This window comes from Coenobita brevimanus, chromosome 24, assembly GCF_032717465.1.
Source record: "Coenobita brevimanus isolate Jiangsu-jjx chromosome 24, ASM3271746v2, whole genome shotgun sequence".
Lineage (NCBI taxonomy): Eukaryota > Metazoa > Arthropoda > Malacostraca > Decapoda > Coenobitidae > Coenobita > Coenobita brevimanus.
The window spans coordinates 59,196,475-59,213,888 of NC_136977.1; the positions used below are offsets into that span (position 1 = coordinate 59,196,475).

Below are 17,414 nucleotides of genomic sequence, written 5' to 3' on the forward strand. Positions count from 1 at the left end.
TCAGACGAAGCTCTCCTGGCGTGAAGAGTAGATGAGGAAGGAGTCCAAAAGCCTCGGCTCCACCAGCTCTGCAGCGTCCATGTCCCGCAGCTCCTCAGACCCTAGTGATGACGCCATCTTTCGCAGCGCAGCCTGATATCATCACCAGTAATAAGGTATTAGAATATCTCTCCAGAAGTGCAGAATGAACAGCACTGTACTGATACAAACATTAAGAACTGCAGAACATTATCAGCTTAGGTGAATTTTAAATTGTTTTTGTGATATTCGAACTTGAAGACTTTTTTAAAGAGAATTATAACATATGGAACATATGAATCTGAAGCAATCAGCAGCGTGCCGCCCCTAGATTAACTAACCAGGCAGGCGACTAGGACGGCGTCACTGTGATTGCGCTCCTGGTCGTCTTTACAAAGTCGTATCAGCCGTTCCGCCCCACCCAGCCTGGCCACCTGCCGCGCAACCGTTGGGTCACGACACAACCTGTGACACAAACCCACGTCAATCACACCCTTGCTCACACCAGTGGGATATAAAGCTATTCGGTGCTTAATGGAAAAACAATTTTTGAGTCAAACTGACATTATGCTTAAGGCTCAGATTATTTCATACAAGTGGCTTCTATCTGATGGCTTAACTGTCGAAGTTATAAGATTCTAGATAAGGAACTCCTCTGCAAACAAACCTTGACAGGGCGATGGCAGACTTCTGCTGGACACGTTCGGCCGTGGCCACCTCTGGTGGGCGGTGCGTAGGGGCGGGGCCGGTATTGAGCAGCATCAGTAGCACCGACACACCCCCACCTTCCACCACCTCCGCACTCGCCTCTTGAGACCCAGCAAGGTTAGCAAGTACTGTCGCAATCTAGGGACGATATCAGCTCTCGTTAGTAATATGATTAACTTGGTCACCATGACGGTAATATTCCACAGTAAAAAATATCTCAAAGTATGAGATCCTGGGAAGATATAACTGCTCACATCAACACATTAACGAGATTCACAACAAGGGACAATTATACGTGTCTGCTTTGTCAACCAGGAACGAGCAGGCGGTCTCACCTGATCTTTGGTGAAGACGGAGATGTTTGGGTTGTCTCTGGCTGCCTGGAGGAGGACACGGGCAGTGCCGGCCGTCCTCATGGCCTCCAAACTCCCGCCGTCCAGGAAGGTCAGGTTGGCCAGCGCCGCCGACGCCAGCAGGAAGATCTCGGGGGTTTGGGTAAATTCACCCAGCTCTGGAAGAGAAGATCCAGATGTGCTTCAGTTTCATTAAAATAGGATTATATTCTGTCGAAAGCACACAGGTGCACCCAGAGAGATTTTATATCTTGTAATATCTCTCTCTCTCTCTCTCTCTCTCTCTTTTTTTCTCTCAGATTAATGATGTGAAGTAAGCCACCAAAGAGAAGGTGCAAGAAGCAAAATATGTCAATACCTCTGAGAAATAAACTGAAACAAGAAAAGAAAGGTGCTTAAGTACCAGTGAGCGCCGCAACGATGGGTGTCATGAAAGCAGTGAGAGCAGGGAGGGGGTGAGTATTCTCCACCCAGGGGGACGTGATCTGAGCCAGCACCCCAGCAGCCTCACTCCTCTCCTCCTCACAGCACTGGTCATCACACAGCACCTCCGCCACAACCTCCACACCGCCAGCCTAGATAGCAGTTGACGAATTAATGTTTGCCAGTACTACTTATGTACATCTCTTTTACTACGTCTACTTCTCAGCACGCATCTTGTGCCTACATAAGTTTCATTCCTTCACTTCCGTCAAGGAAGTGATCGTTTTAAAGATTGTGAATTAGTATACTTCTTGTATCATACTTGAACATATAGCGGTAAAAATTCGCTGTTATGTCAGCTGGAGATATACAAGTCATCTGCTACTGCAGTGATCCTGCATTTTTTTCTAAGTTTATTCGATTTCTAGTTACCAAAGTTAAGCACTGCTACCCTGAATATGATAGTTATAAGCTCTGGATGGCAGTAAAATATATATATATATATATATATATATATATATATATATATATATATATGACACAAGTCAAGCGTGAGAGCAGTGGAAATGAGTTATTTAAGAGGAGCCTGTGGAGTCACATGGAGAGACAGGCTGACGAATGAGGATATAAAGGAGCGTTGTGGTGTGGATGTGGATGTGATAGGAAGCGTTATGAGGAACACACTTAGGTGGTTTGGCCATGTGGAGAGGATGGAGGGTGAAAGACTGACGAAGAGAGTGTATGTGAGTGAGGTGGAGGGGGGTAGAGGGAGGGGGAGGCAGAGGATGAGATGGAGGGATGGGGTGGAGAGGTATATGAGAGAGGGGTGTGTGAGTTAGGAGCAGGGCAGTGAAATGGCGGGGGACAGGGCGACTTGGAGGCGATTTGTTTGTGGCCACCCCAAACGGGATTGAGGCATCTGGCAATAGATAGATAGATAGATATATATATTTATAGTTTACCTTATCAAGTTCAGCGATGCCCTCCACAACGCAGCACACAGTGGCCAGAGCCCTGAGAGTGTCTCCGCGAAAATGTCTCATCCTGGGCTCCAGACACACACTGAGCAGTCCCCGCACTCCGCCCAGCCGGGCTATGAGACGGCAAATGTGTCCCCCGTCCACCCCCAGCGCCGTCAGCTGAGACACCACCGACTGCACCTCTGCTTTGCTTCCTGGTTCCTCCAGTGTTCTCACCATCACCTAAAAGGGATTTATTTACACTCATACTACATTAGTCTGTAGGATAGTTATACTTGTGTTGTTTTAATGGGAAACGAGGTGACATGCAGATGAAAATCAGATGCAAACAATGAAATAAACGCTTAATTAGTTAATTTTATCAATAAGCTTTCATAAACGTGTGACAAGACTTTGTAAATGGACTGACGTGTAAATGCAGTATCTTCCATGGACTGACCCTAATCTCTCTGCTGAGCATGAGGTCCACTAGCTTGGTGAAGGCGTGGCCCAGCGCCGTCACCACCTGCACCACCTGCCGGGTCGTGTCCTGGTCACTGGTGTTTCCGTTGTTGTCACACACCTCAGTCAGTCGGTCGCAGATCTGTCGGATCACTTTGCTCTGGCGACCCAGCGACGACTGTTGATATGAAGAGAACCAGATTATCATCAGGCTTTTACATCTGCCCTCAGAAACCAATGTGGCCTTTCATCACTGACTGGATGCTGTCACCTTCTAAAGTACTTTTTTTTTTTTTTTTTTTTTTTTTACCGGGTAACGCAAGTTCACCACTGAACCATCAAGTACTCCTGGGGTTACTGACAAGGAGATCGTCATCACAGTTGCTGAAAATAATGCAGCTCACCTCACTGCCAGCCCATCTGCCCTGTTCGCCTGGAAGCCTCTAATGGATGGGAATGATAGTGACTACGAAGAAACATGCTGAGCTGTCACAGAGTGCCAGAAGCCAGAAGAGATTCATATAATGAATGAAGTACTATTATAACGAAAATGAAAAAGCAGCAACTGGGGGTAGGATTAATAGATTATTAACACTGAACTTCTTTCCTTAATCTTAAGTGTCAGCAGTGGCAGAAGGTGTTCACCTGTGGCTGAAGATCTGGGTCAGCAGCGGTCCACTGGGTGGTGTAGTCCCTCAGGAAGGTGTTGATGTGTTCCACCAGAGACCCGGCCAACGGGGGCACCTGCGACAGCTCCAGCCACTCCAACCGCCTGATAAACAATTTATCCAATGAACATCCTTCCACTCAAGTAACACTGTAAGATTTTACAATACCCGTTCTGAGTTTATGCAGTTTGTAAACCTACCCTGAGCTGTGAATCTGTATTATGTTGACAGTATGAGCTAAGAGTAAAGGTGGCATAGCGTTTGCAAGTACAGAGTCCTTAATGATCGTGTCAAGTTATAGTACTCGCATTAATCTTACTCGCAGAGTTTTGCGAACTCGGTGGAGACGGCGTGTGCACGGCGCTGGATGGCTCTGACTGCATGGCGGGCAGAAGGTTCGTCCTGAGTGGAACGGTGGGTAGTGTCCCCGGGCAGGGACTTGGACTGCAGGGTATTCATGCACTCAGCCTCGTATAACACTCGCAGCTCTCTTACCCACTGTTGCAAGGAGGCATTCCTGTGAGAAAAGAAAAGTGATGAAAAGTATTTCACTGTTGTTAACTTGTCATCAAAATTTTGTGAAGAGTAGATAAATTGAATCTAACTCGTCTCTTAGTGCTCTTATAAATAACTATAAATGCCAGATCTACATTTTTCATTGCATTACAAAGTAACCTGTAAAACTATCAAATATTGTCTTTAGCGTTTTTACTGAGAAGTAAATTGTACACTCTACATTCATATTTAACATGCCGGAATATGCCTTTTCTTATATTTCAGTCTTGTTACCTCCAAACGATTCAGTTTCAAGGGTAGCCACTGAAGCAAAAGGGCTGGAAACCCTCCCGTAACATCTACAGTACTACGAAGTCATTTATATTTTTATACTGCTAGAGTCGGACAGTATCATCCAGCTTAGGAGAGTCCCCACGTAGGGGTTAACAACACTATGATGCATTAGACGTGTGACTAATCCTCTCATTACAAACGGTCTTTCCTAATCTCAGTATATTCATATGTCAGAAGCCAACACAAAATAATGTTATACACCTAGGGAAAGGTGTAGGACATAAACAAGTAGGGGTCGAACATAGAAACTGTGAGGGAGTGAAAGCAGTAGGAGTGCTTTTATGAACAGAAGTGCAAGTAGCACTTCCCACTCGGGTGCACGGCGATACTCGCCAAGATACACGCCACTAACAAAGCTGTCACATATCTCAGGTAATCTCTCAGTGCAAACAGCCATATCAGAAAATTCAAACCAATTTACGTTCTGTTGTATCATTCATCGTTCGTCCTCCGACAGAGAGAGCAACATATTTATTCCCAACCGCCTCCTCTGATCATCTACCAGCATGCTCTCTTGTCCCTGATCATCATCCGACATTCCAAAGCTCTCCCAGTCCTGGACGGGGGTCCATCTCATCGTCCTAGGTGCTCCAACCTGCAGGCAATCTCAGCAACCTCAGCACCGATAATACACTTGCGCTTCCCATCATTCATCAATATTCCCTTCAGTCACCAGTCAACCGCTACATTTTCTACAGACTGTGATCATCTGCCAACATCTTCTGGCTCTGGTCATATACTAGCAAACTCCCCTAACTCCAGCTGCCGCCAGGGACGTTACCACTCACACCTCGGACATCTGTATTCATCTTTAGGGGAAAATTAGTTTTCGGAGTTTCACAGCTTTAAATAAAACACAACTGTACTGTATCTTCTAGTTTCAATGTAGCGCAGACTATTTTTTCACATGTAAAAGAGATGGCATAGAAGGGGCTAATGAGCAGTGGACAAGTCAGGGTCAAAGGTCATCCAGCCAACCGTCCTACTGCGACCGTTCGACTCTGAGGCGCCTCGTAACTCTGGCTGCTCCGCGGGATAATCAGTAAACCACACGAGCACTCCTTCCCACGGCATGACTCTCATTGACGATAGTGGTACCTCCCTCCGTTATCATAACAGGGGATTTCTCTCTCTCTCTCTCTCTCTCTCTCTCTCTCTCTCTCTCTCCTTCTTACATACACAAACTTTTTAAATTACCGAAGACGGACAGTTATATGGACCTCTCAACCCCCCCACCTCTCTCTCTCTCTCTCAGACTTGTTTAATTATCGAGGATGGACAGTTATAAGTACCTCTCTCTGTCTCTCTCCCAAAGTCGGCAGGCCACAAAGAGGTCTCTGATAACTGCTTTATTATGAATTAACATTAGCAATCGTTTATTAGCTATCCACTGCCATAAAAAACTATGTAATAAATTGTTTCTGTTTTTTGTTTTTTTGCACATAAAAATCATTTAGCACCCAGCAGGAGCCTTCACAGCAAGAATTGTAGATCAGAGTTATTTTAATGAGCATGCATTTTTTACCTTTTTAATGGGAGAGTTAAGTGGTTGGGAGAAGGAGAGGGAGACCAAGAACTAGAAGAGAGATGGTAAGAGAACATATTAGCAAGGATGGTGTCTCGTGGAAAAAGGGGTCGTTACTGAGTTGGGACAAAAACCCCTAGAAGTCCTTTTGTCAAGGACACCTCTCGCCTGATTAGGGGTGGACAACAGAGACAGGTATATAGATAGATGGATTGACATATACTGATGGAGAGATCGATAGACAGAGAAATATAGATATCCAGAGACAAATGGATTAATACAGATAGATAGATAGACAGGTAGATAGACTGATAGACAGATATAGTAAGATAAATAGACAGACAGGGAAGGGAAGGAAAGAGAGATGAAGAGATGAGTAGAATATCTTTTGCTATCCACGCCTACCCATTGCTCTGCACACATTTATACCCATTGGTGTGCATGCGGTCTTGGTCCCTTCAATATGACGACTGTTTTTCCGTCAGACTTTCACTCCTGACGGACGATTTTACTGTCTTGCTTATTTCTGTAGGACGAAAATACTGTCTTACCCTTATTACTGAGGGACGATTTACTGTCTTACTCATATTTCTGTAGGGCGATTTTACTGTCTCGTATTTCTGCAGAACGATTTTTCTGCCTTACTCTTATTTCAGTAGGACAATATATTATGTTACTCTTATTTCTGTGGGGTGATTTTACTGTGTTACCCTTATTTCTGCAGGACGATTTTATTTCCATGGTCTAATTTCTATGAGACGATTTTACAGTACTCTTATTTCTGTAGGACGATTTTACTGTTTCTTATTTCTGTAGGACGATTTTAACGTCTTACTCTTATTTCTGTAGGACTGTTTTACGATACCATTCAACTTCTCGTAGTGAAAAGATTAAGATGCAGATAACCAAGTAAGCTATTGCAGGACACCTTTTTCTAACAAACCTTCCATTGTAGAATACCCCATTTACAATTTTTTATAGTCTTCTCTTTCAAGAATACTTTTTTCTTTTCTTTTCATTTTTCCAACAACCCTCTCCTTTCAGAACGCGTGTTTTTCGCCTTTCATATTTTTTATCAACCCTCTGCTTTAACATCTATTTTCGCATTTCACCTTTTTTTTAAGCCTCTCCCTTCAGAGCAAGTATTTCTCGCATTTCTATTTTTCCCCCCCAACATTCATATCCTTTCAGAACACCTGTTATTCGTTTTTCATTTTTTTCAGCAACCTTCCCGATTCAGAACATTTCAGTTTTCCACTTCTCCCCATCCTCTCCCGACAACCCTCCGTTTTTTTTCCTTTCCCCTCCGTCTCCTGATCAGCAAAAACCGCGGTGAATTTGAGCCGGGCTGTGTGCAGGGTAAACTCTGAAGTCTCCACACCGGGGGGCATCCGGGTACAGGCGCAGCAAAGTTTATGCATTAAAGATCTCCCGTGCTCTATGTTTTGTGTATTGATTAGAGATGTCATGTACTCTATGCTTCGTTTTTAAATTAGAGTTCTCCTGTGCGCGCAATGCTTCGTTATTTAATTATCTCGTGTTCACTGATTTACTCTTCAACCAAAGATCTCCTGGGCTCTGTGTTTTGTTGTTAATTGAAGATGTTCCGTGCTCTATGCTCTGTTATATAATTTTAGGTCTCCCGTGCTCTACCTTTTGTTAGTTAAGTTAGATCTCCCGTGCTCTGTGTTTGGTTAGTCTCTCAAAGATCTCCCATGTTCTTTGCTTCGTTATTTAGTTACGGATTTCCATTGCTCATTGCTTCGCCATTGAATTAAACATGTCTCATTCTTCATATTTAGCTTGGTAATTAAATAAAGATTGGCAGAGGCAAGATCCAGAAGCAAAGAAAGGGGAAGTTCAGAGGTGAGAAAGCCATCAGCAACTGAAATTAATGACAAAATTCATTCATATATCATTCAAGTCTTCGAAATCCTGATACCACCTGCTACGTACAATCATTGGCACATATTATTCTGATTTTTTATATTGATTAACTGCGCGCGCGCACACACACACACACACACACACACACACACACACACACACACATCTTGTTATTCCAAGCAGCACTGCACTCAGCATTCCCAGTGCCGTCCTTGATGCTCAGCTCATCTCATCCGCGGATCCAGTTTTTACCAGGCACGTAGGCGTCATTACAGCATTAAAGAATATAATTAAGCTTAATATGTGTTTCGCGCTACTGGGTCTGGGCGTGCGTGCTGAAATTTATTGCTACTGACAGGAATTTTGTCGGTATCATTAATAGTGGTTAGAGCCAGGCAATTTAGAGTATCCTTGTGTAACTATTTATAGGCACTGACCGGTAATCAGGATGGACTTAGATGGCAATGATATTCTGATGCTGAGATGTGAACTGATAATTTTCCATCTTCAAGGCAATGGTGAGATACTCGCTGGATTTAAACTAACTGCATTTAATTTTAAACACGGGAATTCCTTGTTGCGTTGCCGGATAAATATCGTAAAGTGAATTTTAAGGAACAGCAAATTCAGTCCGGGCGCTCACGTCGGCTTGTGTTCCCACGACCACTGCACGGGACCTCAGGATTCACGGCGGTCGCATGGTGAAGCTGATGCAGCCTCACCCCGCTCACCACTCTCTCTGGGGCAGTAATTTAGCGGAGTTCGAAGACTCGCAAGCACCTCTTCTTAATTAGTTCATTTCATCATTTGGCACGATACTATAAACTGCATGTTATTTATACAAACATTACCGAGATTAAAAACTTATATTTCGAGAATATTTTTGCTTATTGTTGAGAAAATAAATGGATTCCTGGTCATCATCCTCTCCTTTTTAGTCGCCTCCAAGAGTCACAGGGAATACACAGGTTTATCCATTCTTTCCCACACCCAAGGATACCGGGTGTGTGCAGAGCTGAAGGTCAGAAATCTGTATAAAGACTAGTAGGTGTAAAAATCTCATTTTGAACTTTGATTCTGTGTATATGTTGAAGAGTTCTCTGCCTAACAGTGAATGAAAGGTTTTATGCCTGGTTATTAAGCCTGGAGGTACACTTAACTTTCACCTTCACAATAGTACATTTCCTCCCAGATCGGTGGTAGCCAGCCACTTACAAATTAGTACAAGTTGCAAACAAGTGAATATTAAACTGGAATGAGCAACATGTACTTCGTAAGATGTACTGGGAACTTTCTAAACCACTTCACGAAAATGACGCTCATTATATATTGTTGTAGCTTCATCAAGACGATTTATATAGCTCAGGAAAGGCGTCTGGTACTGAAGGGCCCCTCCTCTAGAATAAAAAGAAAATATATATATATATGGCTGGTGTAAGATTTAAATAAATATGCGTCACCTTTCTGCATGAGTTAACCTACAGGAATATGCCTCCCCTGTGTCTGGTACGCCCTCCCTGTGTGCGTGAGAGCCGCCTTGCACTACCACCTCCCCACCCAGGCCATGACGCCACCTGGCCCGGGGCTGTATGCTGCTTCGCCCGCACAATGAATATCAACCCTAAGCCGAACTGTGGGAGATCTTTGTCGATGATCTTGTTTGATTTGGCTAGGATTGATGACCGTGGTTGCATCTATCAAGCCTGCTACTCAACTAATCATGTTTCTATTGCGTAGAGGGACTTTGGTCTATTTAGTGATTGATTGACCGGTTAGGCTAATTTTGTTCTGAAATAAATATTGAAGTTTTGACTGCATACTATTATTTCCTCGATGATATAAATTGCCGAAATAAACACAGTTACAATTTTCAAGGATTGTTCTGCAAGTAAAAAGTCTTAAAAGAAATGCCAGGGCCGTTGCTAGATAAAGAATAAAAAAAATCAAGACAAGATGGGACAGAGTGCGACACTAAAGGAAAGATGCAGGTGAGATGAGACTGGCGGGAGTGGAGAGGATCTGGGTGGGCGGTGATGGGATGAAACTGGCGAAAGAAGGGACAGGGTAGGACGGGTGTGGCTGGGCGGGAGGCGACTAAGGAGGCAAGGCTAGGGTGGAGTGAGAAGGCATAGCACTGGCTAGGAGAGGCAAGGTAGAGGTGGGTGGGAGGAGGCAGGAAGAGATGGATGGGATAGAACAAGGAGAGTTGGATGGGGCGAGAGAGAGCAGGGAGAGATCGATGGGAGGGAAGGGACAAGGAAAGGTGAGGGAAAGGACAGGGAGAGGTGGGTGGAAAAGCTGGACGGGTGGAGGGAGCAGGGAGAGGTGGGTGGGAGAGGGTAGGGAGAGGTGGTTGGGAGGGGACAAGAGAACTGGATGTGTGGGAAGGGGCACTGAAAGCTGGGTAGGAGGGAAGGCGCAGAGAGATGGGTAGGAAAGGCGAAGTAAAGGTGGGTGGGAGAGGCTGTGGGGGCTGGGTAGGTGTGAGCTGAGGGTGGGAGGGGCTCACGGCAAGCAAACAGTCGTCAGGGAACAAAGGGCTGTCGTGTGTATTTTCTCGTGGGCAAACTGTGTCTGTGGGCCAGTGTGGCTGCTCTGTATCCTCGGGTCACAACTCCCACAGCAATGCGGCCAGGACAGTCGTGCCAAATACCAACCAAGCCCCATTATCACTAGATATTCACATTCTGAATATATTTTGTTTAGAGGGGCAGAGAAACGTTACTGAAAACTAGTAAATGTGTTGGGAGGCTGATGATGTCACGGTTTGTTTACTTCTGAAAAGTCGATATCACTGGAACTTAGTTTATAATTATGATATGGAAGTAACACAAATTATGTAACTTTCGTATTGCATATGTGATAGGTAATCTGATTGCATCATCCTGTTTTATTAGATCATCTAAAGGGAAAACAATCGCAGAAAAAAATGGTGCATAAACATTTTCTCTGATAACTTCACCTACACTCGTGATCTCTCTCGGTTTTGGTAGGATTTCCATTTCTGACAGTACTGCACTCTTTTACAGCTATTCCCCTGTTGAATGGTACCTTAAATAATACATTAAGTGACGTAGACACTTATTATGGTTAGACATTCCTATAAAAATGAGAGGGATGACTTTGAAAAGGAAGAGAAGACAGAGAGGAGGGAGCGTGGAGAAGTAGCAAGGGAATGAAAGGTTACAAACATCTGTGAGTAAAGGATATAAAAACAGTCTCCAATTATCTGTTGAGTACCACGACAATTTTTCTATTTTATTCCTGCAGCCACTAAATCATAATATTTAGCTCAGGGATACGCTATAATAAAGAAGACGTTAATATAATCTGAATTTCGGAAAGTTTCACACTGTTCTCTCTTCCCCTGCGTCCTTCTCACACCAGCGGAAAGACTGAGCGCTAGTGTACTCTACTGCGTAATGTAGGTGGTGGTGCTGGGATGCTAAATGAGTGGGGGTGTTTATGCAGGTGGTGTGTGTGGGGGGGAGGGAGGGCAGTGGTGGCGGTGTGGTGGTGGTCTGGATGGAGTGATAGTGTGCGTATGTAATGTGGATACAGTGGTAATGTATATGAAGGTGATGTGGATGAGCTGGTGTGTGCAATTGATGTGGATGACTTAGTTGATGGGAGTGTAGAGAGTATGGATGCCCTGTATGAGATGTGAGTCAGGGATGTGGATGTACAGGGGGTGCAGACGTGCAGGATGCGTGGAGGATGGAGTGTGGGGAAAATGTGGGCTGAGCTGTACTGTTTGTGGAACTGGCTCACTGTGACTTTATCCAGACGAATCACTTTTTCCGACTCTGTTTTTTCAGCGAGGACATTGCCCGTACCAGGGCAGGGAGGGGGGTCAGGGGACGAGGACGGGGAGAGAAAAGGCAGCTTGGCGATACAATGACTCGCACCAAATGAGTGCTGAAATAATCGTGAGCTTCAGTAGTTTCCCATAATTATTCTTCACTAATTAAGGGATATCAAAATTCATAGCCTTTCGAAGGATAATATGCCAGTCAAAGGAAGAGATGTCGTATATTCAAATGTCTAAATTTCAAGGGACACTAGATGTTTTGAAAGAGATAGTACGCTCGTCTCAAAAACTGCACATCAATAGTGATAAAGTGACGCGAACCGTATTATTCCGAGGCAAAGTTTTACAGTAAATACGCTTATCTGCGCAACTGGAAGACACAAGAAGAGTCGTAACCTTCTGCACGCTCCCCCTTTTTCTTTATTTTATAGTTCACGCTGCGTCCGCTTGACAGTTTTATTCCCTGAACCAACCCACCGAGCCCTCCACACGTCCCCAACTGCGCGCGCATACTGGTTATTCCGGCTACAAGGCTTTATTCGGCTTGAGTTATGGCACCGTTTATCTTGATTTGGCACTCTTCAGTGATACCCAATTGCAAATGATTTCATTAGCATTCATCGGCATTGCTTAGAGAACAATCTAGCTCCAAGAGTTATTGGCCAATAAATCACTTATTGATGACTTCTCTTTAATCTCGTATGATTAATGGGAGTAATTAGGCAAATGAGTATATGAAAATTACAGAACAATTATTCATTATAATTAGAACAAAGCTAAGCTAACTGCGGACTTCAGAGTCTATTGACAATTATTCATCTTAAATTGCCGAATGCCTTCATAGCCGAATCTTATTCGTGTAATGTTTATGAAGTTGGTGGAGTAGCGTGGAAAGTGTATGTAAACAAAAGATAAGCGTCTTGATAGTGAAACACGGCAGAGAGGACTATCAGCTGTATGTGCATATAGCAGAAAGCCAGACAGTGATGTAGATAAAGCTCTGAAAAAGCTCTTAAAGAAAAAGGATTATTTTCTCGAGCTCCGCTGTTTGGAAGTGAACTATCTTGAAACTGGACAGGAAAACTCCAAAGTGACATGGCGAAACAGGTGAGCCAGTTCACGCCGTTAAAATAATAGTCTGGAATGTGACTGTGTTAATGGAGAAAATAGAAAGTATAGTCAACAGTGACGGTACATATTTAATTGTGATGACTGCCTAATTAGAGATATTCTTGCAAATACCAATCAAGTGATCCTTTATTTAAAGACAGGGGGCATCAGAAAAAGCCTCAGTATAAAAACCGATACTGTATATTATTCGACCTCAAGTCATCAGTGAGATCAGTGCTGTGCATATTTAGACTAGTTGCTAGTCACTAGAGTTTCATAGAAATGGGAATATTGGAAAATAAACCTGGACAAATTACGATTACAGGTATGACTGATGAATAACAAGCTTTCAAGCTATACTCTTCACTTAAACTTAGCTTAAAATGCCACATCTCCATATTCAGTGAGGAGTTGTTACAGTACATTGGATGGTAAACATACGATTTACTTTAAAGAGTAGAAACACTTTACCAAATTAGTTCTTTTGGATAGTGTGTTATATTTTCTAATTATTTCTGATGTGGTAAACGTTTCTTATTAAGTCTGTTTCCCCGTTATTTTTAGATGTTCCTCTGTGACAACTTTTGTTTGATTCGTGAGCGTAACGGTGGACGGGACTGCCCTAACCTAATTATTTGACTAAACCTAACCAAACCTACTGTAGCTTAACTGTACCTAATTAACAAAACCTAACCTAACCTAACCCAGCCCAACCTAACCTAACCTAATCTAATCTAACTTAAGAGTAGCTACGTGGAGTAAGATTCTTCCATTACGCCAGAAACAAACAGTTGTAGGTTGGAACGTGATGATAAAATTTTTCAGCAAGAAAAGGTAATTTCCACGCAGAATATAGTCAGGAAAATACCGAAAACAAACTGGAAGAATATGAACTGAATTGGTAAGGTCTTTCTGCTGCTGAAAATAAAGCGTACATTTACCCATTGGATTAACATAAGATTATGATACCAGTCTCGAATAAGTGCTACAGCAAAGAAGCAAAGACGTAGAGCTATAGCATTTTTCTCTGCCACTGAGGTATATGAAATAAGATGCAAAAGGACAATAAGCTGGGACAAGTTAAGGTGATAGAACTATAGTGACTACACAGTGAAGAAACTTAAGAACGTTGAGTGCTTATGTGTTCTTCAGAAAGAGAGGTGGATGTCTCAGGACCTCCCAAACTCAAATCCTAAACCTATAGTGAAAATGGCCATTTTACAGTAGAGGGACGCCATTGGTGAGTACTCATATTTGCTTTTTCTTAGCATTTATATAAAAAAAAAATGTTGAACGAAGCAGGAGAAATCTGTCATTGCGCCATTTTAACAGATAACGATAACGTGTAATAAGCATTATACATTAGAATACACTAGATTTAAATTAAAATTTCTTAAGTTTCCCGTCATGAACTTCCCATTGAAATAAAAGACTTAACGAGGCGTTAGATTTCTCTGCTTTTTGTAAGTACTTGTTTATTTTTTGTATGCAATTGTTTCAGTCTCGTCGGCATAGGAGGGTTCATAGCGCTTCTCCCTTCTTAGCATAATCTCTGTCAACTTACTGGCTCATGTCCGTGATGGTCAAGGATCTGTCATAACTCATTATACTTAACTATATTTTCAATAATTAATCTTCCTACAGAAAGGTGAATTGAGGAGAATGTATTGTAGCCTACATTGATGAGAACTGTTGAGAATATATTGATATTACAGAACTGTATCATATTTTAAAAACTTTTTTTTTTTTTTGTACAATTTATTGTATTTTGCGTTATGTTCTTGCAACATCATTTATCATTATCATTAAAGCATCAGAAATCGTTTTCTTTATCGTGTAGGCAGTTTTTCAGTGTGGGAGGGGTAACTAATTTGATGCTCGCGGATTTTCCATTCTCGCGGGGGGTCTCTGTTCCCTGACCCCGGCGAGCATCAAGGGTTTACTGTATATATATATATATATATATATATATATATATATATATATATATATATATATATATATATATATATATGCTGGAAAAAAAGTGAAAGTTTGGGTTGAATTATATGTATTTCACTATATTTGTTCCCAGGTTAATGGTCGACTATAGTCATCACCGACATACAGTGTTTACGTCTTTCATCTCTGTATTTTCAATCCATGGTTGTTAAATACATAATTCTCAAGCTTTTTGTTGGAAAATGTACGGAATATGTTGCTGTCTTATACGTTTCAGATCATCTTTGTTTATATAATTTTCAGGTCAGTAGTCTAACAGACAATTCATTAGCTATGTAGCAATGTCGTATAATTTCAGACAATAGTAATGTATAGGAAGCAGTAACTACTGTAAACATGGGCAGTATTCAGGTGTTACCAATTTCACTCTACGGTTATCGACTCCCATTTTTAGCTACTGCATAGGCTACTCAGTGTACTGTACCTCTGCACTCTGATGGCTATGTGTGTATGTCCCTGTCATTCCATATATACCAATGCCAGCATTTTTTTTTCTTTGACATATACTGTATAGCTACGGTGCAGATGCCCACACTTCATACTCGTCATGCTAGGCTAATAGATTCTGTACAATATTACCAAGCAACGTTGAAGTCTAGAGATATTTCGGGATGTCCTAGGAACTTGCAAAGCTGTTCCGGTTCTGTACTGTGCCGGTACTCAAACTGTTCAGAAACCTCGAATTTCGGAGAGAATATTTGTGTTCACGAAATGTACGCACGCTGTATTCATTTTACATAGCCTACTGTATAGATTCTAGACTAACATTGCTTCAAAATTTCTACATCTCAAGACAGTAGCAACGTGCGTACGGTATTTATGTCCACAGATCATATGTGTCTCAAACACTCATTCAGTACTAAAATTGCTCAAAAACTTTGAGTTCTGAGAAAGTTACTTGTGTGTGCAATATAGGCTATCCACGAGTAATACTTATCTCACACATCTAGCAATTCTGTACTAAAACTGCCCCCAAACTTTGATTTCTTATGAAAGACTTTGTTTTCATAATTTACGCATGTCTCCCACATCGATTCTGAGCTAAAATGGCCAAAAATATCGTATTCCAGAGAAAAAGGGACCGGTATGCGTTTATTTCCAGAACTTCGAAATCTTGTGAAAATATTTGCTTTAAAAATGCGTCCTTGTGTTATTCATTTCCCACATCGATTCCGCACTAAAATGTCCAAAAAACTTCCCCACGTCATGTTCGTCTCCCACATTGATTCTGCTGTAAAGTGTCCAGAAACGTCGTATTCTAGGGAGGGGGGAAGGGGTTGCGTTGATTTATACATCGTGGGTTGTCGTGTCTGGCCTGTCTGTCGGGGCGGCTTTGGATGTGGGGGCCGCCCAGGAGAGTTTCTTTGCTTCGAATAATTGGTGGTAATTACAGGGATTCTCACCGCTTACCTGGCCCAACGGCGATTATTACTGCCCTTACGCTGTTGGCGCCGGTGTCTCTGTGTTGTTTGAAGTTTTCCTTAAATGCATGTTTGGTTGGAGTAAACACTGAGATTCACTTTCGCTGGTGGAGTAAGATGGCTGGCTCTGATAACACCAAACCTAACCGCTGATGATTTTATGTATCGATATGTTTATAGTAATGTTTACTTTTACGTCTGACTTTATATTAATACATTTTTCTAATGAAGGTGTAGTTAAACTCCTTGACTACGATATTATTTTCTTTTTCCTTTCTTGGCTGATTCTCTCTCTCTCTCTCTCTCTCTCTCTCTCTCTCTCTCTCTCTCTCTCTCTCTCTCTGATCTTTACGTCCATACTCTTTTTACAAACTGTCCTCTGCACAAATACAGTACAGTCTCCCCTTTTTGTTAACCTATCTCTAAACAAGCAACACTTCCTCTTTTTTTTACTAACTGATCACCACACAAGGACCGTCACCTTTTATTACTTCCTATCTTTAACAAATACCGTCTCCTCATACTTATCACTACACAGATACCGTCTCCTCTTTATGCCTGTCTATTTTCTAGCAAGTTTAACCTCCTGCCTTTTTACTTTCCTGACTTTTTTCCTCTTTGTTTTATTTATTTACTTTGAAGTCTAGCCATTCAATATCATTCCGTCTTTTCTAAATACCTGTATTTCTGGATGTATTATTCTTTTCTTTTCTTTTTCCTTTTTTGCTTAGATGTCTGTGCTAAAATATTGTCTAATCTTTTGATCAGTTGCTTGTTTTTCTGCGTTTACAACCTCCAGTTCGTGCTTAATCTCTACGCAAACCCTTCTCTCTTTGCTTATCAGTTTTCCTGTCTCTTCTGGTTACGTATTCACCTGTACACAAATAAAATTTCCTCGTTTTGCTTATCTACTTTTTTTTTTTCCTTCTCTTACTGTGCTGATTTCACCTCTTATCCTTCCAATTTTTTTTTCTCATGTGTACTCCCTCTTTTTTTTACTTACGACTATGCACAGCCGTCTGAGCAAGGATGAGGACAACACACACACACACACACACACACACACACACACACACACACACACACACACACACACCAATCTCAGGACCCTTCCGCCACGCGAGCTGGGATAATCACACGTCAATAATTTTTGCCGCCCACTCAGTTATCATCCTTTTAAATTTTCTGCTCTTTCAGAATTATACCTGTCTCTTATCCA

General features: G+C 42.2%; 1 protein-coding gene across 1 annotated transcript in view; it reads right to left on the bottom strand.

Annotated features, from left to right (window-relative positions):
- LOC145393392 (protein inscuteable homolog) overlaps positions 1–17,414 on the bottom strand; it is a 30,825-nt gene continuing 13,411 nt past the window's right edge. Inside the window, exons 4-12 of the mRNA XM_080267487.1 lie at positions 3,911–4,108; positions 3,569–3,695; positions 2,922–3,101; positions 2,465–2,704; positions 1,483–1,654; positions 1,062–1,237; positions 686–864; positions 360–483; positions 1–132 (exon numbers count right to left, since the gene is read on the bottom strand). Coding sequence (XP_080123613.1) covers positions 1–132; positions 360–483; positions 686–864; positions 1,062–1,237; positions 1,483–1,654; positions 2,465–2,704; positions 2,922–3,101; positions 3,569–3,695; positions 3,911–4,108 — 1,528 coding nt within the window. The remainder of the gene's footprint in view (positions 133–359; positions 484–685; positions 865–1,061; positions 1,238–1,482; positions 1,655–2,464; positions 2,705–2,921; positions 3,102–3,568; positions 3,696–3,910; positions 4,109–17,414) is intronic.